Source organism: Gossypium raimondii, chromosome 3 (assembly GCF_025698545.1).
Source record: "Gossypium raimondii isolate GPD5lz chromosome 3, ASM2569854v1, whole genome shotgun sequence".
Taxonomy (NCBI): domain Eukaryota; kingdom Viridiplantae; phylum Streptophyta; class Magnoliopsida; order Malvales; family Malvaceae; genus Gossypium; species Gossypium raimondii.
In genome coordinates this window covers 41,980,841-41,995,097 of record NC_068567.1, presented here as the reverse complement: position 1 = coordinate 41,995,097, position 14,257 = coordinate 41,980,841, and the positions used below count along the sequence as shown (strand labels likewise).

The following is a 14,257-nucleotide window of genomic DNA, read 5'->3' as shown; positions in this document are numbered from 1 at the left end:
TGAAAAAGTCTAACTCTTCCCCAATCCCTGTACTCTTTGGATTTTTGTAATTCAGTCCTTTTGCTTTTAATTATAAGAAATTAGTCCCTCAACTTGTCTGATTTAATAAACAACATTGTAAATTCACTTCTCTTAATTTTGAATATATGTTATTAATTTAATTTTAAATTTTAAATTAGATATTTGAATATTAAAATGTCATATATTAAAATTTAACAAAAGTTCTTTAACGGTATTAACAATTGAACATTGATTTTTTTTAACAATCTCATTATAAGTCTTATCATATCCTCTCTCTTTTTATATATATATATATAATGCTTAGAACTACCCATAACTCCTTCCCAACCCATAAATAGAAGGATAATACGCTTTAGTACACTCAAACTCATATCCTCTTGCATTGACAACAATGCTCATGCCAATCAGGTTAAGATTCAATCAACCAATTGAACATTGATTTTTAAATCAAGCAAGTAGAGAGATTAATTTTTTGGTACAAAAAGTAGAGAGACTAACCTACGAGGCACTGACATTTTTTGTAAAGCCTGAGGCCTTGGATCATGAGGGTTAAGTCTGAGTCCCACCTACGAAAACTATGTGTGGGCTAGTTAGTGAAGTTATTTGGTTCAAAGCTTATAATTATTGATTCTTTTTAGAACTATACCAAGAATCGAGTAAAATCCATATATGACATAAGCACGCGATGGGACAAATACCCAGACATAGCAATTGCAACTTGAACTTGGATACTCAAAGACTTAAGGCCTCCACGTTAACCTCATTGGCAACTATTAATATAGTTATTTAGTTATAACTTTAAAAATGCATAATGATAAATTTAGCCCTCAACCTTTATATCTTTGATCAATTTAACCCTTATTCTCTTTTTTTAAAACTAAATTTAGCCATTAACCTTTCAAAAAGATTCAAATTACTTTTTTTAAAACGAAAATGTTGACTAAAACATCAGTTTTTTAACGATGTTAGCATGGCAACCTACATGGTGATCCACCCATACTTCATGTTGACATGATACTATTTATATTATATGCCACACCAACAAATAATTTAAAATTTATAAAAGTATTCAAAAAAATAAAAGAAAAATTTTAAAAATTATATATATTTTTAAAAAATAGCATGAAATATATTTGGATTGCCATACTTACAAATTTAACGTTTTTATTAATATGTCCGTTAAAAAAGCAACAATTCAAGTGTTTTTGAAAAGTTGATTGTTTCTGAAAGGGTGATGATAAAGTTCAACTATTTTGAAAAGGTTGAGGTTCAAAATTTAGCTAAAAAGAGAATAAAGGGCCAAGAAGATAAAAGGTGTAAATGTTAAGGGCTAATATTGTTATTATGCCAAAAATAAGACTAAATTTCAAAAAAACAAAAAGTACAGGGATTGGGGCATAATAAAACCGGAAAAGAAAAAAATTCGAGTCAAAGTTGGAACTAAAAACCAAGAAATGGAATGAAAAGGAAACTTCGTAGAGTTTATTTGATTTCAGTTTAGAGCATTTTAGAGCGTTCTCACCCGAAATATATTATGCCCAGTCTCAACTCAACATTCTCTAAATAAAAGCCAGGAATATTTCTACGGCCTTCGATATTATTCATTTCTAGCCTCAAAAGGAAATAATTAAGGAGATGAATAATGGAATAGTGGAGAAGGCTATTAGCAGCCTGGGGAGAGGCTTCGATTTAACATCGGATTTTCGACTCAAGTACTGCAAAGGCAGAGAAAGGTTGATTCTACTCAATGAAACCGAGAAAAAAGAGATCTCCATACCTGGTTTTGGAGCTTGCAAAGATGTTTCCGTTGATATCAAATGCGACAAAGGCGATCGCACTCGTTATCAGTCTGATATGCTTGATTTCAATCAGGTATGTAAGTTTCTTTGGTTGTTTTCATTTATTATTTAGATTTACATATATAATATTATGATGATTGTGGATGTAGATGGCGGAGTTTTTCAACCAGAAATGCCGTCTAGGGGGAAAAATCCCATCCGGGGAATTCAATTCAATGTTTGGATTCCAAAGCGGGTTGTGGGCGAAAGATGCTGCCAAAACCAAATGTTTAGGACTTGATGGATATTTCATAGTGTTGTTCAATCTCCATATCGATCGATCTCCTCTCTTGCTTTCTGATCAAGTTCTTAATGACGTTCCTTCTGCTTGGGATCCTCCTGCACTGGCAAGGTAACTATCTAGTTACTGCTCTTTTTTCTCCTTGATTTCTGGTATTAATAATGTTTTTTTAATTATGCTTGTTGGTTTCTTTTGGGATAAATCTCAAAATTATACATGAATTTCAGTTAAACATGCAGTATTATACATATATGGAATTTTGATTTGATTCAATTTTCACAAATTACTAAAACAATTATCAATATAACACCATTTTACGTTTATATATTGCATACACAAATGATTATATTTATCTAATATGAAAAGAAAGTGATACATTTATTTCTTTAAATCTGTATATATAATTGAATCAAAATAAAATTTTCATATATTCATTTGAACTAAAATCAAAATTTTATGTGCATGATTGCACTAAATCAAAATTCATGTATTCAATTGCACATTGAATCTAAGTTACGTGTAGTTTTGAGATTTATATTTTTTCTAAGTTATTGAAAATGAAACTAAAAATATTGGTTTTAATCTACCCGATTATGTCGGGTCAAAAAATATCATGATATATAATTAATGTTTTGAAGAAAATTATATTTTTAAGATAATGAAAGTTCTTAGAAAAGGAGATGTAGTATTTTTAAAGATATGGATTTTCAAGAGAATGGAAATTTTAGAGAGTGAACGATTTATTTTATATAAATGAAAATAAAGTCCAATTAGGTTTAAAAATTTGAGTAGATGATAACTTTTAAGTAAGGACTTACATAGTGTAATGAGATAATAATAATAATATTTTAAGAGTGTGCAAAAGGACAAAAAAGAAAAGGAAAAAAAAGCATGTGAATTAGTTAAGAGTGTTTAAACAGTTGTAGATAGAATTCATGAGATTTAGTATTGCAAATGATATTTTTTCTTTAAAGAGAAAATGTCGTTTCATTGTTAGAATATTTCTTAAGCGGACTTCTATATTCAATTTCCAGGTCCACCCACATTTATTGATTTGGTCTTTAAAGTTAAAGTGAGAAGTTTTGACTTTATGAAACTTATAACCATTTAATAGTAAATTGCAGAGTAACATTGTAATGACAAAGTTAATTGGATGATTTTCAACTTTTATGAGCAACTAACTGAATCTTGAGTAAAATGATAGACGGATTGTGTTTAAAATTTTAATTAATATTCATTATGGATTTGATTTTGGAATAATCTCTACCTTTATAAGAAAAAAGAAACATGTTGTCATTTTATTTCATTTAATGAATAAAGAATTTCAAACTAAACTTTTGAAATTGCTGGAAGTTGGACTGATTTTGAATTTTCTTTTAAATTTCCAATTCTTTATCGTTCTTTAAAATAAATTACAGAATTGGTAATTTTATATTTTATAATTAAAATTTTATATTATAGTATTACACAAGTTTATAATGAAAAGTGGCATGATAGATTTGTCATTTACGTGATACGCATGTTTCTCTTTTATTAATTTATTTTGGTTTGCATTTTCTTTTTATTTAAGTTTTGAGATTTAATTTAATTAATATAATTATTCTTACAATAATAATAATATTAATTTAAATATGTTTAAACGCGTTTTACTTTAAATTTAAAAGTTTTAGAGAATTATGTATAAAAGCAGGTAATATATATAAAAAAGAAAAAGAAAAATTCTACACCTTTAATATTTTCAACCCAAAACCATGGTAAAAATAATTTAGTCATTGAAAAGAAAGTAGTTAATTTCTTTTCTGCTCATACAAAATGTCAAGAAAAAGTTGGCTTCTATAACTAAGTAATCATGGGTCTTTGTCAAGATCTTGTCATTCATAAATCCTGTTAATGGGAAGTGAAAGTAAAATTTTAATAATATTAGGAAAGAAAAGAAAGTAGATAAAAATGTTAGGTAAAAATTATGTCGACAATTGCAAGTAATCCTTAGAAATAGATGTTAGGTTATCAATTGGCCATGATGTCAACGGTTTTAATTAAATAATTAATAAAATGCAATTATGAAATTGTCAAAGTTTGTCGTTTAAATGATGGATGTGTTCGCCCAAAAACAAAAAGAAGAAGAAGATCAATGTGCATTTATCATTGGATGTCAAATTAATATCTTTTCATAAATTCAACACCCTCTACTACGTACTCTTCAAAAAATAAAAGTTGTACTTTTTTCACATTTATATTAAAATATAAAAATCAAGTAAAAATGATATAAATTTTAAATATATAAGATTTATGTTGTAGTTTCATGTCCATCCAACTCCATTAAAGAATCATGCTCAAGAATCCACATAAATACAAGAAACTCAGACACTATGCTAGGTTTGCTATTCCTCCATAATCATATGTTAAAATTTTCTCGAGAGCATATATATTTTGGGATTTATTGTCTTATGAATATGTTAATGTTGATTCAACTAGTTATTGGTACGATAATGTTGCTTAAAGTTTTATTTACATCAAGTCGTAGATTCAAGTTTTGGATAATCCTACTTTTAAATTTTAATGAAAAAATGTTAATTTTAGAAATTCTAATTTTGTTTTACTTTGAAACGTAATTATGAAAATCTTATTAATAAAGAAGAAATTTCAAAAATATCCCTTTTTTTTATTCAACTTACAAATGTTAGGAATCAAATTAAAATCTAAGCCTATTGATGCATACCATGTCATTATCTGATTACAGTGGGATGAAAGCAAATTTTCCTTTTCCCAATTTGGTTCTTGTGATTAAAATACATTGAATTTATACATTAAATACTTCGGTAGAAGAGTGTGAACTGCTTTGCTTGATGTGATTTTTGGGGGGATAATTGGCAGATTCATAGAGAAATACGGGACGCACGTGATAGTGGGATTAAGCATTGGTGGCCAAGATGTAGTCCTGGTCAGGCAAGACAAATCGTCAAATTTGCAACCTTCACAGCTCAAGAAACATCTGGATGACCTTGGTGACCAATTATTTACAGGCACTTGCTCTTTTACCCCCAATACCAAGAACCAAAGGCTAAAGGTGCCTCATCCTTGTTGCGTTTTTTCTCCCCACAAATTATTTATATCATATAATTCTATTGTGTTTATGTTTTGAATACTTGAACAATATTAATTTCTCTCCGAATTTAATATATTTATGCCGTACAGGTACCCCAAGCTTTCAATATCTTTGGCCAACTACCTCTTGCATTCAGTAGCTACCCCTCCATCAGTACCAAAAATGTAGGTTTAACCATACATTAATTTCAATTTTCCTTTTATATGTATGGTAATTTAATTACATTAAGGAGAATTGATATTAATATTGTTAACTTTGGTTATAATGCTGGAAAAGACTAATCTAAGGGAAGAGCTTTTGCAGGGAATCTCTGTTATATGTTCCAAAAGGGGAGGTGACCCAGAAGCTAATAGCCATTGTGAGTGGCTTCCCACAGTTGCTGGAAGGCCTGATGCCATTCACTTTAACTTCATTCCCATCACTTCTCTGCTTAAAGCTGTCCCTGGCAAAGGTTTCTTATCCCATGCCATCAACTTATACCTTCGTTGTAAGTTTCCATTCTCATATCCAAATATACCTCAAACACTTGTAGTTTAAGAAAAGAAAAAAGAAACCGGAATGACATTTTCAATTTTTTATAATGTAATTGCAGACAAGCCTCCTATAGCTGATCTACAGTACTTTCTTGACTTCCAATCACACAAGATTTGGGCTCCCATTCACAATGACCTTCCATTGGGTCCTTCCCCCAAAAGAGCTTCTTCATCACCAGCCCTTCATTTCAACTTAATGGGTCCTAAGCTTTATGTAAACAATTCTCAGGTACATTATATATATTAAAACCTCTGCATACATTCATATACGGAATACAAAACTGAACTAGACTGAAGTACCGAATCGATGGAATTGAAAATCAGTAATCTATTTAATTCAATAAACTGAATTGGTCTCTATCATCAGGTCATAGTAGGGATGAGGCCAATCACTGGAATGCGTTTGTATCTTGAGGGCTTCAAATGCGATAGGTATCTCTGAATAACTATGAAATTTACAGTGATTAAATAACCTTTTTTTTCAACTATAAAATTGATTTTTTTTTTCTTTTGGTTTCTCAGGCTAGCAATTCACCTCCAATATCTATGTAACCTACCAAAAGCATTCGAAAACAAGATAGACGACATGCAATACTGGCAAGCATCGGATGATAGAGACGATCCTGTTCTGTTCTTCGAAGCCATTCATCGCAAAAAGTTTTCCCATGTATGCACTGCCCCAGTCAAATACAACCCGGAATGGACCACCGCAGCCGGAAAAGACGCCGTTTTCATCGTCACCGGCGCACAGTTGAACGTAAAGAAACACGACTCCAAGAGTGTTCTCCATCTCAGACTGTTGTTTACCAAGGTGTCTGGTTTTTTCATAGTGCAGTCAAGTTGGGCGCAAGCCGACTCAGGGTTTTCACAAAGGTCGGGTTTACTTTCAGCGATAAGCCAATCCCTAACGGGCAACGCTTTGAAAGAAAAGGAGGAGGTGGCGGTTGTGGTGGATTCCGCAGTGTACCCAACAGGGCCACCGGTGCCGGTTCAAACACCAAAGCTATTGAAGTTCGTAGAAACGTCGCAATTATGTAAAGGGCCTCAAGATAGTCCAGGATATTGGCTGGTTACGGGTGCCAGGTTACAAGCGGAGAAAGGGAAGATAAGTTTGCTTGTAAAGTTTTCTTTGTTAAATATATGTTAGCTAACATATGATCCTTTGGGGATTAATTTAAATCTCGTAGAGAAATTTATTTTTTCGATTTTGATTTCTTTCCCTTCTGATTTTATCTTTGGGGAAGCCTGGGGAGGAGGGAAGGGGGGTTCACATGAAAATGTATGGAAAATTGTAAATGTGGCCGTGTTTAAAGCACTTAGTAAGCATACTTCGATTTTGATGTACAAATATTTAATTGAATTAATTAATTGTTTATGACAATGTTTTACAATATCTAATTTATACTTCCCTATTCTTATATTTATGGGATATCAAAATTTATATGATATAAAATAGGATTAAATATAAAATTAGTATTCAAATTTGTCCACCTCTCCTAGATTGGTATTTATAGTTTTTTTTTTTGTCTTAGATTGATACTTGATTGTTTTTTGTCAACTAAATCAGTACCCGAGCCTAATGCCGTTAAGTTTAGGACTAGTGGCAGAATAAGATTATGACACATGGCATAAAAAGATTATGACACGTGACATAAATGATGTCATAATCTAATTTTTTTAAAAAACTTTCATTTTTCATTTTGACTTTTATCCCCTAATTTTTTTATTTTTTTATTTTGTATCTTCTCATTTCTATCTTATCTTTTTTTTCTTCTCCTTTCTCTTCTTATAACCCTAGTTTCTGCCATCATGAGTCACCGCCATCCATGGCTTTCTCTGACTGATCCGACCATCAAAACACTTCTCTCTTTCTCGTCTTCTCAAAATCTTGCCTTATATTTCTAAGAAAACATCTTAAAAGGCGAAAAAAATCAAAGCTTAATCCTTGAGCTTTTGAAAATCCTAAACCTACTAACAAAAGCCTAAGGAGATTTCAGGTGAGGTTGAAAACGAGTTGAGGAGCCAAAGGAAGCAGTAGCAGCGGCGCTACCAAGGCAACAACAGATAATTAGTGCCCCTGTTGTTCATTGGATCCATAGGATTTTTAGGGTTTCCAAATTCTTTTAATTTATTTATTTTTTTCTGAGTTCTTGCTTTCTTTTTAGGTTGTAAATTTTTTTATTTCCAAATAATTTTAAATTATTGTAATTTTTTAGGTTCTTGCTCCTATTTTGGGTTCTTACTATGTCACACCCCAAATCTAGTGGATTCAAAAAAAAGACATATAATTGTGAAGTTATCTGTTTAGTATATTATAATAGTGTAGTCTGCCAATTAATAGATTTTTAATGAACTAATGTTTATCACACAGAGTGTACGCTTATAGAAGTATTTAAGGTGTAACACATAGACTTGGTAAAATATTGAGTTTGGGCGTATAGGTCAAAGGAAATTTGGTTGGCGCGATCCTACTCCCCCAATTAATGTTTTGGCGTGTTAGTAGGGCGCATAGGCAATAATGGAAGTTTAAAGCAAAAAATGTCTTCTGTAAAGTATGTGTACATGTAGAAGGAGGAATTGGAAAAAGATGTTAAGGGTTCATGAGTGGTAAAGGATGTCGCCAATGTTACGTCGCACCTAGTTAGTTTAGTCAATGTGTAGGTTATACACTAATAAGATAGTTAGAAATGAACGATCGATCAAATCAAAAATATGAAAAGATTTTCGTTTCTTATACACGTTTCCTTACAACTGTAAGCCATCAATGAGGGAAAGTTTGAAAGTTGAGTGACACGTGTCAAGTCTTACGAAGAAAGCTTCTAAAGGAAGGAAAGTTATCCTCTCCCCTCTATTTAAAAAGAGCACGATTGCTACTTCAATATAGTTATTGATCAGGGGATTTACCTGCTATGGTAAGACTAAAGATCGGAGTTCAAGTATAGGGTTGTTTGTTCACCCGTGGTAAGTGTTCTAGACTCACATGAGTTTCTCCTATGAAAGTGAGCTTGCTTAAATGTAAATAGAAAGATGTAGTATAACCTTCAAGAGTTCACATGTGGATGTGCAAACTTAGAGCCTAAGCTGCTATTGAGGTTGACACGTGAGTCTCTAGACTAACTCTTACATTTATGTTTGTACTCTAGATATTTCTGTGCTTAGTGACTATAGCATGAAATTGAAACTAGTAAAGCACGATACTATGCATCTGATTAGAAAAGAAGTGTATGCATTAAAATATGTCTGAAAGCATGGTTGTGTCTGTCATGAGTAAGTCACTATGTAAAGGTCTATGTATGAAGTTTAAGGGGATGTATTACATGTCTGGAAGCACAAATGCATTTTTCATGAAGAAGTCTGCAAGGAATAAATCTGTCAAGTATGAGTTTGCATGAAGTGTCTATGTCTGTCTCCGAAGTCGTCTAAAGGGTCCGTCGAGACTAGAAACACGAATCTTTGAAAAGAAAAGTCCATGACACGCTGAAGACCATATAGTGTAAGACCATGACTGGGCCATGTCATCATATGGAATATGGAAAGAACGGTTGGGTGATTACTAGTGATGAAGGGCAAACCTCAAAACTGTGAGTTTAGGCAAATCTCTATCATCAAAAACACTAATTACTTGTACTTAGGTACATTTGTTGCATTTTAGGACATTTCATCCATATTTTCATCATTTCACTAAGAGCTTGGACTGTGTTTAAATATTAGGTACTTTTAATTACTTTTGGTAGGGCTTTGTTTGGTGGTTTGGCAAGTGCAGGTTGAGGAACAAGAAATAAAGGAGTAAAGGTTTGTCGGGGTAAAAGGTTGGACATTTTACGAATGTCGTGGCAATTCCAAGAAGACCGATTCAACACTCAACGCATAATAAATTTAGCCAAACTGTACTTGTACTAGAAAAATCTGCTTAAAAAAAAGGAGAAGATAATCCTGGGATGTTGATTTTTATCCTAGAAAAAAAAGAATTTAAAAAGAGGAGAAGATAAACATGAGTTGTTGGATTTACCTTAGGGAAATATCTATAAAAAGCAAAAGGAGGAAACCCTAAACGACAAACAAAATGGAAGAGATCCATAGGTGAAACTAAAGGGTAGCGATTGAATAGAGAAGGAAAGAGGAAGACGAAGGCAGTCCCTCCCAACCACCACAGGACAATGTGCCGCTAGAGTGTGAACTGGACACACGGAAGCTATCTTCCTGACGTTCTTCTATTATTTCTTAACTATTTATTCGTGAGTTGATTTGATGAAAATGATGTTGAATGATATTTTGGTTTTGAATTCTATTTTCCAACCCATGAGCTAAATTTCATAGGGTTGGGGTTACTTGATGAAACATTTATTTTTTTAATGGTTGAAGCATAGAGATGAATTAATTTATTATTTCATTCAATTGTTTTTATTTTTAAATTGTATGAGTGCAGTCCCTAGACATAGATGACTGTGCAACCCCTAGACATAGACGACTCTGCAACATGCCCTTAAACTAATTTAATTCTGGAAAGGTTGGATTAGTTGGACCGAAATTGAATGATATGAGCAAGTACTCGACAGATACTTCTAGTAAACTCTACACATAGAGCAACATTTATACAGAAGGAAACAATGTAGGGTACCGTATTAAAGACCTATAGACACGAGCAAAGTAACTTGAGGTTTCTGCTCTCGAAAGAAGTAGACCACTTTAGAACTCTTCTGAGTAGTAGATTGATTACGATTTTGCCGAGGCATTATTGATAGATTGGGTAGATTCTTAGTAATCCAAACCTTCCATATCAACATCGTATATCCCTTATCCTTGCCATAGAATCTTTTCCATAGCATTCTTAGTTGTTTATTTGTTTATTTATTTGTTATTCGCATAATTATTCTCATAATTACCATTGCATTTTTACTCTTGCATTGTCATAGCATTTCCAATTATTTATCAGTTACATATACTGCGCATATCACTATTCCTTTAAATTAACACTACATTCTTATTATTATTTTTGCCATAGCATTAATAACACTATATTATAATAACTTGACCACTTTTGTGCCTCAATTTGATCCTCATGGGAATGATACTCACTCATCAGTTTATTACTTTATTCGACGTGTATACTTGCATAAATCGTATTTTATTTCATACGCGACAAGTTTTTGGTGCTGTTACCGGGGATCGGTAAATTGGTATAATTTGGTTTGGTTATTTTACTTAATTCCATTAGTTTAATTTAATTTCTACAGGTTTGCCAACAGTGTATGAGAAGAGGCATTCCTGCTAACAAAGAGTATCCTTTTGACCCAGATATTGAGAGAACTTTGTGAAGAAGGTGAAAAAAACTGAAAAAATGGCTAGAAACGGGAATGATCCTGGTCTCAATGATAATCCAAATGGTCCTGGTCTTAATATTAATCTAAATGGTTAGTATGTTAATCCTCCTATTTGTTAGTTGATAGATGACCGAAATAGACCAATCTGAGAGCATGTTGTGCCAAATTTGGATGACCTGAATATAAGGATAGTCAGATCGCACATACAAGCTCAACAATTAGAGCTGAAACCGATAATGTTTCAAATGTTGCAAATAGTAGGACAATTTAGTGGATTACTTACTGAAGATCCAAGACTGCATTTAAGACTTTTTCTAGAGGTTTGTGACTCATTTAGACAATAAAGTGTTCCTGAATACGCTTTACGGCTTAAACTATTTCCATATTCTTTAAAAGATTGTGCAAGAGCTTGACTGAATGATTTGTCGTCGGGAATAGTTGCATCATGAAATAATCTTTGCCAGAGGTTTTTGCTACGGTATAATCCACCAAATATGAATGTCAAGCCTAGAAATGACATTACATCTTTTCAGCAATCAGGGGATGAAACACTATATGAAGCTTGAGAATGATTTAAAGAATTACTTTAGAAATGTCCAATGCATGAAAAACTATATGAAGCTTGGTAATCTATAAGGAGACGCCTGTGTGGTGTAACTTAAAAGAAGTGCCTTGGTGGCAATTTTCGTATAAGGATGCCTTTGTGGCTATTTCTAAATGGAAGCTTTTGTGGTGATCTCTATTAAAAGGAAGCCTTTGTGGAAATCTCTATCAAAAGATGCGTTCGTGGTGAGACTCAAAAAGGAGCACCTTTGTGGCTATCTTTGGAATGAAATACATATGTGGCATAATCTGAAGAACAGTTCTCATTATGACCAACTGAAAACAGTGCCTACGAGCAGACTTTAAATGAATGGTGAATATAGTATTCTGAGAATTGGCAAGTGCGGTTTAGCTTTGAAAGAAAAGCTAGTATAGAAAGTTATGACGAAGTCTATTCAATCGTTAGGGTCAAAGTTATGAACGAGAAAGAAATGTTGAAATCTTTGAATAAGGGCCTAGGTAAAAGAGGGTTTTTTTGACTAAGTTCTATCGAACTTACCCCTTTGTGTTTGTGTCTCAAGTAAAGGAAGCGTCAGGAGGGACGACGTCAGGGCTGCGGCAAAGGAATGGTGAGTTAGACACTTATGCATATAGAGTTGAGGTTACACAGGTGTGTTCGAGTCTGATAGAAATGTTTTTGTACAAGTCTCAAAAATTTGTTTATAAGCCTTAAGATGACTTAGTTGTGTTGGCCAAATAATTTAAGTCAGTAATATTACTTAGAGGCTAATTAAGTGGGAAAATATAAATAAATGTAATATACATTGTTGGGCAATATTATTAATAAGATGTATTTCTGTAAAAAATTTTGTGTCTTAAGCATGTATAAGTCAGTAATAGTAATATAACACCCAAGATTCGGATATGATGATTCGAGTCAGGTTGAGAGTGTTACATAATGATTTATTCTCATAGTATCCTTCAAATAGAAGAAAAAGTATGACAAGCTAAGAGTACACCTCAGAGGTTCTGGTTGAGTATGACATGCCATATATTAGTTATCGATCATTATGGTATGTCGGGTTTGTTTGAACGATGTATATGTAGGGTTTTGTAACGTGATTGGTTGAGCATCAACTGAATGATTTGACCGCTCAAATAGTATCGACATTGAATTTCTCTTTTATAATTTCTTCGATTTTTATAGGAAATTTAGGGGACCACTTTTGTATGCATTTGACACTTGTCAAGTTCCACTAAGGGGTAACTAGGGGTATGTATATATGGTGAGATGATTTTGTCTAGATGATTTTTCTTCCTTCAATATTACTCTTTAGTTCGTTTTCATAAACTTATATGTTCTCTCTTTTTTATTAAGCTGAAAGTTAAGGTTTTTGAATTAATTAGTAGGTATTCCACCTATTGGTAAGTCTGATAGCTCTGCATGTTAAGTTTTTGAAAGAATAAGGTTGTTAAGAAACATATAAATAACAAGTTATGAATAAGAGGTCCTGCATAGGGGTTGTCTATAGTTCATATGATAGCAAATTGTCAGTTAATGGTTTTTATTGATGGTTCCATGTTTTTTTAATATTTATTACTTATTTGGATATTAATATTTTTTTCTTCTTTTCCTTAGATAAAACAGAGCGAAAATGTGAAGAAAACCGTTGAACAATACTCAGAGCGCATTAAGGCCCGACTTGAAACCTTTGGCCAGCAACTGACGGAGCTCATTGCCATTATATGTGATCAACAATAACAACACGGGGAGTTTTTCTAAACTTTTGTACCTATTTATTTCTTTTCATCCGCAATGAGGACAATGTGCTTTCAATAGGGGGAGGTACTCTTCATATTTTTATGTATTGATTATGTATTTATTCTGAGTATGATCCTGCTAATTTGAGCTATTTATGATCTTTTATCTCATAGGGACTAAATTTGAGGCATAAGAAAAATTAAGGGCCAAAAGCGTGAATTTAGAGATAAAATGGGCCAATGTGCGACACAAGGAAAAGTTGGTGCCAAAAGTGCAAGCATGGAGGACACAAGGGTTGAAATGCAAAAAGAAGAGATTTTATTCTATCAGACTCTATTTTATTCTCTACACTACGGGGCTGACGCTTTCGTCCATGTCCCTTAAGAAGTAAGCTTTTCAATGTATGCAAAGGCGGCCGCTTTGTATGTTTTGGAAAGGTTGCACAGTCGGTTCGTTAGCTTACTGCTTCAGAGGTTGGCGAGCCCAAGAGACAAAATGGCGTGGGATTCGCCATGAGAAGCGTTGATCTAGCATAAAACTATCCCACAGAAGCGATTGTTGGCTAGAGTCAGGTTTCACTAAATCGTAAGTCTAAATCCTTGGAGCTGGTGGTCGTAGGCGTCCTCTTCCACTATACTGGCTTATTCAGTTTGGAAAGGATCATCTAAAACTCGAGGATTGAACCTAAGGCAGAACGAGACAACTAGAGGCTGGAATCTCCCATAAGAATTTCTTTCCTTTCAACTCTATTTTTAATTTCTCAAATTTTCGATTTAATATTCTTAATTTTGTTTTTATTTTATTTTTCATTTCTAGATCCAAACCTTTAATTATGTTATTTTTACTTTTTTCCCAGGCATGCAGGTTTTCTTGGGCAAGATTCTGCCGGGAT

At 32.9% G+C, this 14,257-nt stretch overlaps 1 protein-coding gene and 1 non-coding gene across 2 annotated transcripts; one reads left to right on the top strand and one right to left on the bottom strand.

Moving 5' to 3' along the window:
• Nucleotides 1-1,510: 1,510 nt before the first annotated feature.
• On the top strand, nt 1,511-6,942 carry LOC105794316 (MACPF domain-containing protein At1g14780). Its single transcript, XM_012623444.2, has 8 exons — nt 1,511-1,893; nt 1,970-2,211; nt 4,975-5,167; nt 5,296-5,370; nt 5,510-5,693; nt 5,799-5,968; nt 6,107-6,171; nt 6,262-6,942. The coding sequence occupies exons 1-8, from the start codon at nt 1,657-1,659 to the stop codon at nt 6,884-6,886; spliced, it is 1,791 nt and encodes a 596-aa protein (XP_012478898.1). The 5' UTR covers nt 1,511-1,656; the 3' UTR covers nt 6,887-6,942.
• A 4,621-nt stretch (nt 6,943-11,563) lies between these two features.
• On the bottom strand, nt 11,564-11,665 carry LOC128040262 (small nucleolar RNA R71). The gene has a single exon (XR_008194919.1). It is a non-coding gene; the product is annotated as a small nucleolar RNA R71 (small nucleolar RNA).
• Between the last annotated feature and the right edge of the window lie 2,592 nt (nt 11,666-14,257).